Here is a 13,881-nt window from a genome sequence, read left to right as displayed (position 1 = left end):
TATATTATTAAGGAATTAATACACAATGACACATTGAATTAATAGCAATTCATGTATTACTTAATCTATTAATCATATAGACTCTTTATTAGTTGCTGATGCAGTAATCCTTATTTAATGGTTTAGTTCTTCATGAGTTATACATTATGATCTCATGATTATCTGTGCATTAGTTAAGCATGAATTAATGCATATTAGTCAGGGCTTGACATTAACTATTTGAGGCACTTGTTAAATTTTCACTTGTCCATGCACAAAAGTCACTTGTCCGGGTAATATAATTTTATCTAGGATTTTTAATTTTATCTAGGGCTGCACGATTTGGGGAAAATGTCATATTGCGATTATTGAGGTCAATATTGCAGTTGTGATATGCGATTGCGACATAAATGGTTTTATGAGTCAACTTGTTTGGTTCTAAACCAAATTCACACCCAGATTAGTGATAATTCTGAAATTAGCAATAACTAAATGATTGATAAAAAATGATTGATAATACCTATAATGATCAATAAGCCATTGATGTCTGGATAAAAATTAACTGTCTAACAGGTAGGACATATATAGAATAATTGAATAAAGTTATCAAACAGTCTATGCTGCATAAATTATACATTATATATAGACTACTCCTTATTAAAGCTACACAAGTTCTTTAGTCAAGAGCAGTGAGTAATTTTCTCTGTTCCCTTTGTTCTTTCTAGGGATGTCCCGATCCAATCCACGGCATCGGTATCGCGCCGATACCGGCCCAGAACGCTAGATCGGAGATCGGAGGGGAGAAAAAAATATGAGCGATATCCAGTTTAGCGGCGCAGCCTGTCACGTGATGATTGTTGTGTTTAAGCACACGCGCGCAGAGAATCACTCTCGCTTTTGCGCACGGATTCTAATGTAATCGGATGATTCCACAAAAGCTGCATTTCAGTCTTTTCAGAAATTCATTGGCTATCAGAAAATAGCGTCATTTCATTCTCTATTGCAACTGGATAGATAAACTGTCACTCAAAGAGAGAGCGAAACTGGCGCGCGTAAAGTTTGAAGCGAAATTTACGCGCGTGACGCGCGTCAGAATCAAAATCCGTTGGCGGTCATTGTTTTTATGTCGACCGAGCATTCATCAAGAGAGTTACCTCTCTGTATTTACTCTGGAAAGCAGAACAGCGGCGTGGGGATCATCGTCGCCGTATATTTGTGTCCACCGGACCCTTCGGAGCCGAACCGTTTGGCGAGTTTCACCATTTGCTCGCTCCAGGAGCTGCGCTGGATGACGGCCGCTGTCAGCGGTACTTCCGCCTGTCACGCGCCCAGTTTGATGACCTGTTGTCCCGCATCTGAGCGAGGATCACCCTCGCCCGGCCCCTCATCCATCTAATCTAGCTGTCATTTATTTTTGTTTTGATAATAAATAGAGCCAGCCTTCAAAAGTTATTAACCTGTCCTGTGATTTTTTTCTCTCTCTCACGTCCAGACACGAATTTATGCACATATGTTGATATATATATATAGCGCGCTATGTATGTTATGCGCGCAGTATGTCTCGCTCTAGATTCCGGGAGATTTGAACTAATTTGCGGGCATCAGGGAGACGCTATCAATATGCGGGAGACTCCCGGAACTTCCGGGAGACTTGGGATGTCTGTCTTTACAACATAATACTATTTCTAGATATGGAATGAATAACATTCAATACAAAATGAACATGTCTTCATATAGAAATAATGTTTTAAGTGATGAAACATTTGCTTTGTTGTGCATAATCCCACCATGCATTTAGTCATATTAACAAAATAATTTATTGAAGCATCCAGACACTTCACCACGTGAGCAAGCAGCTAGGCTCCTGATTGGTTAACGCGGCGCGAATTCACGCCAAAGTTCAGATTTTTCAACTCGGGCGGCAGACGCGAATTCGCGTCAAACGCGTGAATGCACAACGCTCAATTCGCGCCATTCGCGCCAACTTGACGCGCGAATGAGGCGTATTCGCGTCTTCCGCGCCGCGCTCCACGCCTCATTCGCGCCGCAGGAATTTTTCTTGCATTGACTTACTTGAAATCATTCGCGCCTGACGCCCTATTCGCGTCCGGTGTGAACGTAGCATTAGTGCGTCGAAGTTGTGATAGCGCTGTCGGCTAACGCGAAATGCTACTATTTACATTCCATGGATGTTTATTCATATATACAATTGTTTTGGACTAAAAACTTCTTCAAATTGGATTGTATGGACGCTTTACAGTGAAACCAAACCATTTATGTTGGAATGTGGACTAACAGATGGCTAATTGGTGAGTTTCTTCCAGTTTGTGTTGGTTTGTTTTGGCTGTTGGTGGTCTGACAAAGAGACAGATTGTGCCCGCTGTGTTGATTGTATCTTAAAATGGTTTACGTCGTTAGAATCACGAGTTTCTCAGCTTTCCAAAGATATGTATTATGTTTACTTTTGTGTTTGTTTTGTTTTGTCTTTCACAAAGTTAAACCTATAAACCACCCTGTGGGCCGTATACGGCACGTCGGACCACGAAAAAAAAAATATCGGACTAATATCGGTATCGGCAAAAGCCAAAGGTGCGGCATCGGTATCGGAAGTGAAAAAGTGGTATCGGGACATCCCTAGTTCTTTCATTAACTTTACTGACGGAACGCTTTATTGGTAGCTGGCCCTTTAGAGAAATTCAAACAATCATGTGAAAACTATTTCCTTAACAATTCTTAAGCACTTTATTTTATTTTTATATTATTAAAAAATGTTAAAAAAAAAAAAAAAAGTGATTAGAGCCTAGATGTGTGTGTGTAATAACGCTACCAAAAGAGCAAGAGCAAGTGTATTCATACAATATTTAGAATTTGTTAAAGGAGCAGTATGCAAGATTGTGCCCAAAACTGGTACTGCAATCACCTTCAAATTACTGTAGAGCGGCGTGTCATACAATTAGAATTTGTTAAAGGGCTCATGAACTGGCTTTTAACATTTTATTATATTGTTGTCTGAGGTCAACTTATGACGTTCACTTGGTTTTTGCATTCAAAAACATCAAAATGAATAAGTAATAGGCTATTTTGTACCCAAGTTGTGAGCCTTCTTGAAAAACGGTCGGTTTTTATGGGCGTGTCGCACTGAAGACTTGGAAATAAACGCCCACTGCTGTGAGTGGATAACAGTTTTGCATATTATAATGAGTTTAACTCACCCGTCGGTGTACGTGGGGGAAAACGTCCAATGTTGTCAAATGGCAACCGGGTTCGCCCATGCATGTTCGATCCAGAGTCCGTGTGTTGCACAATTCCTGTCAGATCCAGTATAGACGGCACAGCACCGTTCTTAACTCTTAATCGGTCTGCAGATCCAGTCTTGTTTACAAAACAATCCTCAGTGAAATGAAGCGAACAGACGACGATGTTTTACCCTCATCAGATGGAACGTCATTAAAAATAAAGTTTATCTATGCAGTCCTATTGGAATCCAGAGGAAGCTTATGCAGCAACTGTCTTCTTCCACAACCAGGTACTGCACAATATTCTGTATTGCTCGGTAGATCGATCCGGTTTCATCACGAGGTAGGCATGTATGTTAGGCTACTTAGTTATGCGTGTAATGCGCGAATCAGTGGGCGGGGCTAAACCAGCTGTGTTGAAGTAGGTGTTGATCTTCTTCTGCGGGGGTGGTGTTTTAACCCCTTTTGACGTCACAGTTTCCCACTTTTAAAAACGAGGCATTTTCAGAGGCTGGTGTCAATAAAAGCTTTTATTGGACTAACAAGGACGTTTTCAGTTCTGAAACTTGCAGGATATTCTTATAAAATTATGACCTCTTAGATGTCAAAAGCTCAAGGAAAATTTGATTTCTCAGTTCATCACCCCTTTAAGTTATTCCTAATAGTGCACACAAACATAAAATATTTTTGTCCCAGTGTGTCCAGCAGTTGACCCCAACTTCACTGGACAAACTGTACCAAACCAGATGAAGTCATTAACACACTGTGCTGCTCTTATGTGGCATATTGACGTGGTATTCAGATGCCTTTACCAGAGTGTAATGGCACAGCTACACAGCCACAGGTCACCTGACTGTATGCTCTCAGAACAAGAACATGATTTGATGTAACTGTTTTTGGGAATCAAATGGCTATCTTTTATTTACACAGTTTTTGTGCATTGGTGGAAAAGCCAAAGCTTAAGATGTAGGTCTAAACTTTCCAAACAAGCCAGTATGGGGAAAAAAAAACTTCTCCTTGCTTACAACTTTTTAAAGTCTTTAAATTCTAATATTTTTTAATAGAATATTGCTGTATTTATTTGACTTATCCATCCAGATTCACATCTTTTTTATCCTTGTGGCCTTCTTAATATTTAATCAAATCTTAAGAGGCCACATCTCTTCTTTTCTGTGATGACGTGTTTACTGACACGAGGGCACCACCTTTAAGCCTCTATTATGCCCCTATTATGACTAAATCCCCTATTATGCCATGTTTTGGAGTCTCCTACAACAGGTTTACATGCATCAAAACTTAAGTAGAAAAAATAAATTAAAGTTTAATTTTCTAATAATATAACCTACATTATTTCAATGATCTTTTCTCTCTAAATCCCTCCTTTACGTGAGGCTGCTCTGCTCTGATTGGCCAGATGGCACGGTCTGTTGTGATTGGTTTACCGCTTACAGCACTTGTTGGAAACCAAACGCTCATTACCGTAACTGAATTTGATTTTTAATTTTTTTTCCATCAACGAATTGCCTGGATTAATAAATAAAAAGCAAATATAGTATATAATCAGGACACGCGCAGGCGTTTGACTGGAGCGCGACTCATACATGAACTAAACCTCGCATATTAAATACAAGATCTGAGAAGTGTATAGTAAGCTTGAAATGTCTACTTTTAAACAGAACAAACAAGCTAAAAGAAATTGGCTGCTCTCTGCTTATGTTTAGGCTAATTCATATGAAGTGTGCATTACTCTTTATTCGTGTTCTCTACCGCGAAGATGTGAGTTTGCATCGTCAATGCCCTCTTTATCTTTGCAGCAACTGACATAGAAAACACATTGGGTCAGTCAGACATGATTATGACCACTTATTACGTTTTGTTTTGTAGAAAGCCTTTCTTTAAAACGAATTTCGTTTTGAAAAAATTGCATCTTCATTTAATTTTCATCAACGAATTGCCTGGATTAATAAATAAAAAGCAAATATAGTATACAATCAGGACACGCGCCGGCGCGTGACTGGAGCGCGACTCATACATGAACTGAAACTCAGCAGATATGTCTTAATGATCTGAGAAGTGTATATATATAGTAAGCTTGAAATGTCTACTTTTAGACAAAACAATTACAAGCTAAAAGAAATGGGCTGCTCTCTGCTTTAGGCTAATTCATATGAAGTGTGCATTAGGCTACTCTTTATTCGCGTTCACTACCACGAAGATGCGAGTTTGCATCGTCAGTGCAATCTTTATCTTTACAGCAACTGACATAGAAAACACTAGTTTTAATAAACAATTTAAATGTTCTAACCAGCATGTCACTGCGGGCATTCAGGGCTCGTGGCAGGAGGTTTGACGGTTTCAAAATTTGGATACCGCCCAAGCCTATTGTACGTAGCAACCTTTATCACAGTATGTGTATGTAGTTTCAAAAAATTGTGCCAACGTTAGTATATGTGTGTGTCTGTGTGTGTGTGTGTGTGTGTGTTGCACATCCATAATTTCAAAGGGGGCGCGATTTATAACTCTATAAGTACATAAATGTATCAAATAACCATACCGAGACGTACTGATCCATTCTCATTTGTGTTTATTCTGCCGGAGTCTCTTCGTCATCTGGGTCTGATCAGAGACTATTTATATATTCCGATTCAAACATGTATGGCTGAATGACAGTGGGTCTCTCACTCTCAGCCCTTCTGCTTAGACCGACTGTCATAGGTATTCAAGTGATGCCCTCATCCAAAGGCAGGGCGGGGATATGCAGCTCATTTGCATTTAAGGTTGTATACACCAAAACAGCTCATTTTAAAACAGGCCGCAAAAAAGACATTTTCAAATGGTTATAATAAATTAACTGTGGGGTATTTTGTGCTGAAACTTCACAAATACATTCTGGGGACACCCGAGACCAATATTACATCTTGTGAAAAGGGGCATAATAGGTGCCCTTTAAGGTGTTCGTCTTACCGTAATTTAGTTATTACAATTATGGATATTTTTCTAACAAAAACACCCAACGCTTCAACCCACTGGAGTCGTATGGATTACTTTTACAATGGATGGATGCGCTTTTTCGGGGTTAAAAAAAAAACAATGCCTTTCACTCCTATTGTAAAGCAACGCATTTTTTTTATATCACTCTGATTGTGTTTGGCTGAAAGAAGAAAGTCATATAAACACACCAAGGATTGCTTGAGGGGCAAGCGGCAATGAATCTGAAAACTGAAGCCTACCCAGAAGTGCAAAAAACTGCAATACATCGAAAATCCACTAGGGGCAGGTCCCAAAAGGGAGCAAATTTTCAAAGACCCCATGTTAAAATGTCCGTTTTCACAGCATTCATGTTTTTACAATTTGTTCCCATGGACTTTTATTGTATTTTTCAATAGGTGCCTGACAACTGTGAGGGGGCTGAATTTTTTTCTAACTCGTTAGTTTAGATCATATTTTGAAATAAAATGTATGACAAATAAGTGTGTGGTTAACTTTGATTGACAGCTTGATTGACAGTTGATAACGGGCTGCGCCGAGTGGAATTCCTGAAATTTGAATCTCTGCCATGATCTGACGCAACACATCATTATACCACCTCTGTATCCATTCTGAACATTTGTATTGAAATATCATACATAAAATGGGTTGCTCTGCTCTAACTGCACTAACTGACACTGGAGTACTTCGCTCCATTTTTTTACAGTGACATTCCACTACTATTTCACGTAGTTAGCACTGTTTAGCATAAATGTTTGTGGACAGTGGCACTGCTACAGGTAGCATTAAATCGCCTCAGATAAGTTAGCGCCCGAGGTACTTTACCTGTGGTTATAACTGACGTTTGAAACACTGTAAATGCATCTGCCAAATGAATAAATGTAACATAAGAATAGACAGATAAATCTGGTCTCCCACAGGGATGTTTTATCCCCAATTCTTTTCTCAATTTATACAAATAAGTTAACCTGTAATAATGATAATTTGTAGGGCTGGGTATCGATTCACATTTCAATTTCGATTCGATTTCGATTCGCAAGCTCTCAGTTCGATTCGATTTCGATTCTCGATTCGATTTTCGATTCTCGATTCCTGATTTGATTCTCGATTCAACTATAATGAAGATGTAATAAAAATCCTATATTTATAATTTATAAAAGAACAGAACAGTCGCACAGCTTGATCAAACAGTATCATGTTATTTTATGTTTAAGATAGATAAATATATAAATATTTAGACATTTTTTACATTGATCTTACCGAAATGTTAATGTATTTTTTTGTTAAGAGTTTATGTATGGATGCTTGATTTCAATCTTTGAATTAAATTGAAAAAAGTAGCACAAATAAATACAATAGAATAAAGACAAAAATTAAGAGACATTTTGGGGTAGTTTTTTGGGTATGTCAGATATACTACAGAAACTGAATAAAGTAATCCAATGCAAAATAACACTGGATAGTCTTTTTAGTCCAGACTGAATTAAATACAAAGGCTATTAATTCTGATTGCTTACAATTAATACTATATTCTGTTGTTATGACAACAGAATTAATGACTGACACAAATGGCTGCGTTCACTTTAAGAACTAGTATGCGAATCCATACTGTTTCATTAACTTTCTGTCACACGCGTTTAATGCTAATTTAAGACATTACCGACTGTCTTTACGAGGTTACTCACCAAAACCAGAGTTTTGACATAATGTCGCGTGTTTTAACTGTTAAAGCGATATAATCCAGGGATAAAACTTTTGTTTCTGGCGAGCTGTTTGTGAGGCGGATTTAGGCTGTAACGTTACTGTGCACGCAGTGAAAGAAATCTCTGAGAGTGCGCGAGCACGGGATGGTTTAACATTGCTTGAGCAAATAAATGATAAATGTTAGTTACGATCGTAGGTCACGATGCAATGCTGGCCCGATTGTGCAAGTGAATATTCCGTCGTGTCCCGACTCCTAAACGCGTGTGTGTATCGACAGCTGCAGCGCTTAGCGCTTGCCTAGTGCAGAGACGAGAAGATGCAGCACCGCGTCCGCGAGCCCTTTATATGGAAAAAAATCGATTCGTGGCCGTTGAGAATCGATTTTGAATCGACCACATTTTAAAAAACGATTAATCGAAAAATCGATTTTTTTGCCCAGCCCTAATAATTTGATGGAAAATAAGCAGATGACATGGATGTGTGAAGGATACCCAATCACTGCAACATGACATCATGACTTTTGCGTAAACATATACGCCACTTTCGAGTCAGGTGGCGTGTTATCTCCACGCATTTTGAGCTATCCGCGTGTATCCGTGTATGCGTATATGTCTACGCCAACGTCCGCATCATTCCGCGTGTCTGAACACGCAGTCAAATCTCCAGTCATAAATGCCATTAACCCCAGTGATGGTTAAGTTTAGGGATGGGGTTGAGGTAAGTCATATCTTTTTTTTACCTAGGATGGCAAGGGAACAGTCATAAATGCCATTAACCCCAGTGACGGTTAAGTTTAGGGACGGGGTTGAGGTAAGTCATATATTTATATAACGTTAAGTCAACGGCGTTCATAAACACGCTGAAAGGCGATTATGCGTCTTGATAGCACGCCAAAAACGGAAATACGAATTGGCGTGTCATACACACGCTACTTCATGAGATCAGTCTGATCACTGGACATTTATATTAATTTTGTTAACTCTCTCACAGCCTGGACGGAGGACAGTTCATGCAGCTTAATATTAACAAAACCAATATTATATTGTGGGGCTTCCAATGCATGCAGCACTTTTTAGCCTTTATTACTTAATGGAGAGGAAGTTGAGCAGGTGGGATGTTTTAAATACCCGGGTACATAGATTGACTCCCAGTTTAGATTTGATAAACGTTCAGAAAGTGTTTTTAAAAAGGCTTATCCTGTATTATTCTGAAATTGAGAAGTTGAAAAGGACATTCTGATAGTCATTGAATCTGTGCTTACTTTCAACACTGTATCCTGGTACAACTCTCTTTCTGTTAAATGCAAAAACAGACTTATAAACAGGATTATAAACATGGCTGGTAAAATTATTGGCGAGAAACAAGCAACTCTGTCTGATCTTTACGCTGTGGCAGTATAAAAGGAAAGCCTCTGTTATTGTGACAGACTCTTCACATCCCCATAGTTTATTTCACGTATGTTCGGTATTTTGATTTGATTTTATATTAAAGTGTTGTTGTGTGGTTGTCTCTTGTATTGTGTGTTGAGCCCTTGTCTAAAGACACCCCAGTTTCTACCCCAGTTTTTTTTTATTTGAATTTGAATAAATCTCATTCAGACGCCATGTAGATTTGAGAAGCAATCATCAAAAGATTGTACTGCTGTTGTATAGCGGTCATTTTAACCACTGACTCTTCACATCCTCATACTTTGGAAGTGTTTACAAAGATAAATTACTTTTGCAGAGCAGAAAACAGTGTCCTCTCGACATGTACACAACACCAGCTACAGTGTTGGAGGGCGGGCCATAGACATTGTTCACGGGCAGCCAATGAAGACCATAGGTGGGCATTAGGCAAATGTGTTACCGTGTTAGGCATCATGGAAGTGAGACTCGTATAGGTGATTCTGAGTTGATTCTTTCTTTTGGGAGACAATAACTTTATTTATCATGGCCGTTCGACTTTGCAACTTTGCAGACCATTTAGCATTTACATTCACAGACAGCTATATTAAACACATTTGGTGCAGTCCTTCAACCTGTTCTGACACAATGTGTTGATCAGTCTAATGGGTTTTTTTTTTTTTCATATCTGACAAAATTAAAATCCCAGGCCAGAATAGACCTTCTAGATCTTCTGAATCTCCTGATAACTGACATTTTAAATATGAAAATGCACCTACCTGTAAATATATATATAGGCTTTAATCATATTTTTCTTCATCATATTCAATTTAAATGATGACATCTTTGAAGAAAGTGCATGTTTACACAATATGTGACTGATTGAAAAAGTGTGTTTCCGTTCTAACAGATTTTTACATGCATGCTCTTATCTGCCTCATGCATCACACAAACACTGAGACACACAATCTCATGAAACACATCGTAGGGTAAAGATGTGCTTGCAACCTTGTACTATCAGTTATAAAACTACCAAATATAACTCTTCATCCTCCCTATTTTTAATTTTTAATGTTTTTTGTTTTGTTTGTATAATCTTTGTTCTTTTTTTTTTACCCCCCCCCCCTTATTTTTTTATTACTATTTTTTTATTATTATTTTTTTGCATGTGTATGAGGGTATGTGTGTGTATATGTAGGTATGTATGTTTGTGTATGCGGATGCATGTATGTATGTATATATAAATATATATATATATATATATGAATGTATGTCTATGTATATGTATGTATATATGTACGTATATATGTATGGATATGTGTGTATGAATAAGTATGCACGTGTATGGATCTATACGTGTAGGTAAGAGAGATAGATGCATCCGTATTGCCATCTGTCGATTTTGTATACGTTGGCTCACTTTTCTCCTCTTGTATTATTATTTTGTTTGTATGTTCATTTGTTTGTTTGTTTTTTTCCTTTTGCTTTTTTTTTCTCTTACTGTTATGTTTGTTTACTTGTACTCATTTTTTTATATTGATTCCTTAATAAAATTATTTAAAAAAAATAAAAATAAATAAATAAATAAAACTACCAAATATTAAAAATTAGTTTTAGAGTCACTGTGTTCATGATAAGTGTGTCCAAAACACCAGACATATCATTACAAAATTGATCAACTATAACACATGCATGCCTATATGTAACTAGAACAAACCAATTAAAGAAATCTAATGCAAATGACACTAAAAGACAAATAAGACCTTTGAAATCAGATCAAATCAACTATCAAGACTTAATATCAGTGATCTCTCTCTCTCTCTCTAACTACTTAGGATTGTCCAAGAAACCACTAACACACCATGAATATGGCCTAGCAACACCCTAGCAACCACTCAGCGTTCAACATTCAAGTCTCTCTTCAAAACTACAACTAAAATAACATATTTACTACTACGTTCCGACTAAGGTCAAACATTCACAGCCAAGACACACACATCCCAACTCATCTGCCGTGTTTGTGGATCAAAGCAGATTTAGATGAGATTGAATGAAATGTGTTCTTTAATCAGTCACTAATTCTCCTCATGCTCATCCACCTAAATCAACTTCCTGATGATTACAGGAATAAACTCACATCAGTCAATTAGTCTTACCCTTTTAGAAAAATTAACAGAATTCAATTTCACAAATAATCAAGTGCTCTAAATATCAAGCAAGAACATAGTGTGTGTAGGGACACTCATTCAAATGATGTTAAAATGTGCCAGATTCAGCACTCTTGATGAAAGTGAGAGACCGTCACACAAACAAAACGTAATTACCTTTTGATCGACTATGGAGCAGACCAAATCCTTGACAGAATTGAGCGACAGATCGTGTGGCTCCAGGGTGACCATCTCCCTGGTGAGTCCGATCTGAAGGAGGAAGGACACTCCTCCGTGAAGGGAGCAGGTGGGGCTGGGGACACTGTGATTCCCATTGGAGAGGCGGACGTAGAGTGGCACCGGAGGGCTGGGGGACGGAGAGGGGGTCGGGGGGGCAGTCTGATGCTGAGAGTGGACGAAGGGTTTAGGTAAGGTCAGAGGAGAGGTGCTACTACTGGCAGACATTAGTTACCTCCACAGGTTGAGAGTAAACCGTGTAACGAGCTTGGAAACCGTGGCCGATATCCGACGAGGGAACGGGTTGTGTTTTTAATCTGTCCTAAGGCAGGTGAGCAGATTTGGCACAGTCATGCGCAAGCCGTGGTGTGTGAGGCAGCAAGATTTGACCAAGGGATAAGGTACCTATTTTTCGCTACGTCGCCCTCTAAAAACACCAATTCCCGATAGCATAGTCATGGCTGTCTGTGCACTATCCAGCACATGTTGAATTGATAGTGTCACTCCACGGCTGAGAGATCATGATGCTTCACAAAGTGCTTTCCATTGCAATCCTGTTAGAAACGAACACAGATTCAAGTCTTTAATCCACAATTCCCTGACTGTGAGCTACAGAACCCATTCATTAATACGAATAGCGAGTTATTGAATATCCAAATCAGAGAGTAAAACTCAAAATCCTTGTTTTCTGGAGGAGTTTTGACCATTTTTGTCTTTTGCTATGAAGAGCTCCAGCTCACATCTGGAAGCACATCTGGAGACCCTCCCACTCTAGATCGCATAACTGGCACAAGACCACAAATACCAGCAAAACAAGTTATACAATGTCTTTGTTCGAGCTTTATCACCATGCATCATTAACAACTGAATCTCAAGACGAAATAAACACACTGAACAGAAGAGGGAAAGAAAGGAACACATACCTTCAATGCTGGAAAGGCGTTTCCCTGACAAGTGAAGAGATTAAGCTTACTATCAATGGGAAACGAGGACTTGTGAGCTTCGGGGTTTCTTGTTTAAGGCTTTTGGGGTTTAACTTAGCCAGTTAACCATCGCTCCGTTACATGAGCTCGCTTTGAAAACTTTCTAACCTCTTCTCATGTCACGTTACACGCGTGTTAATGTGCTCTGGCCATCTCCGCGGGCAAATAACGAACGCCGCACAGACAGAGAAAGTAAAGGCTGAAGGAAATGGCACGTCTGTCGAGCTGAAGAAGTGAAGTTGAGCTTCAAAAGTGCAGAAATGTTTTTCTCTTTCTCTCACTGGCGTACGCGCATGTCTCTCACGCGCAGTTTCCGTTATGTGAGTATGCCGCGTGAGCGCGCCCTCTAGCGGCGTCATTCCGCGGCCGCTATGACGCAATACAGCATTGCCGAGTCCTTGATGATTCATTGTAGCGGCTTTTATCTGTGATTGTCCACAAAGCTCAAGCTGTTCTTGTCCATCATAATTATAGCATTGATCACAAATATAGTACTATTATGTTGATTCATGCATTCAATTTGTAATAATTTCAATTCAGATGACCTGAATAGAGTTATACACCTCTATGACTGCATTGTATACTGTTTGTAATGACAGCGACAATTAACCCTCAGGTGCTCTTCGTTTTGGAGTCACACTTGTTATCTTCCCGGTCAAAAGTGACCGGACACCTAAAAATGAAACTTTCTCCATCCCAGTAAAACCAATGCAATTTATTTTTGTTCTATAATATTTATTCTTTTTAATTTAGTATTTTGAGACAATTTAAATGAATTTATTAATATTTATGCAATATTTATGGTTTATTTTTGCCATAGAAAAATATTTTAAAAAAATATTATTTTCTATATATATATTATTTTCTTCAAAAAAAATATTAATGCAGTATTTTAGTTTAATATAGAGTCTAGGCCTTCAGAAAAAAAATATTTTTTGAAGAAAATTAGCACCATCTGGTTACAGTATAGAGAAAAAGCGTAGAATCATGGTGTAACCACTTGATGGCATGTATAGCTCTCTATTGAGAGGCATGTGAATTCCCCAGCTGTTTATGAACACATTTTTGTTGTTGTTGTTGGTGGTGGATTTGTATAGTTGAAACAATCTCAAAAACTATTTCTTATAAAACAAATGACAAAAAACATTTTTTTTTTTTACAATTTCCCATTCATTTCATATGGGGTCATTTTTGACCAAAGACCACAAGTGTGACTATTTTT

The 13,881-nt window shown here is 38.4% G+C and overlaps 1 protein-coding gene across 3 annotated transcripts in view; it reads right to left on the bottom strand.

The window, feature by feature from the left end:
* Positions 1-12,979, bottom strand: part of prkd3 (protein kinase D3) — a 110,908-nt gene extending 97,929 nt beyond the window's left edge. For 2 of the 3 annotated variants that reach the window (XM_089120051.1, XM_089120052.1), the window contains exons 1-2: positions 12,600-12,979; positions 11,617-12,230 (exon numbers count right to left, since the gene is read on the bottom strand). In XM_089120051.1, coding sequence (XP_088976177.1) covers positions 11,617-11,904 — 288 coding nt within the window. In that variant the 5' untranslated portion in view covers positions 11,905-12,230; positions 12,600-12,979. The remainder of the gene's footprint in view (positions 1-11,616; positions 12,231-12,599) is intronic. The other variant, XM_039674370.2, reaches the window with a different exon arrangement.
* Between the last annotated feature and the right edge of the window lie 902 nt (positions 12,980-13,881).

This window comes from Pimephales promelas, chromosome 15 (genome assembly GCF_988280905.1).
Source record: "Pimephales promelas chromosome 15, fPimPro1.hap1.1, whole genome shotgun sequence".
Lineage (NCBI taxonomy): Eukaryota > Metazoa > Chordata > Actinopteri > Cypriniformes > Leuciscidae > Pimephales > Pimephales promelas.
This window is presented reverse-complemented; position numbering and strand designations above follow the sequence as displayed.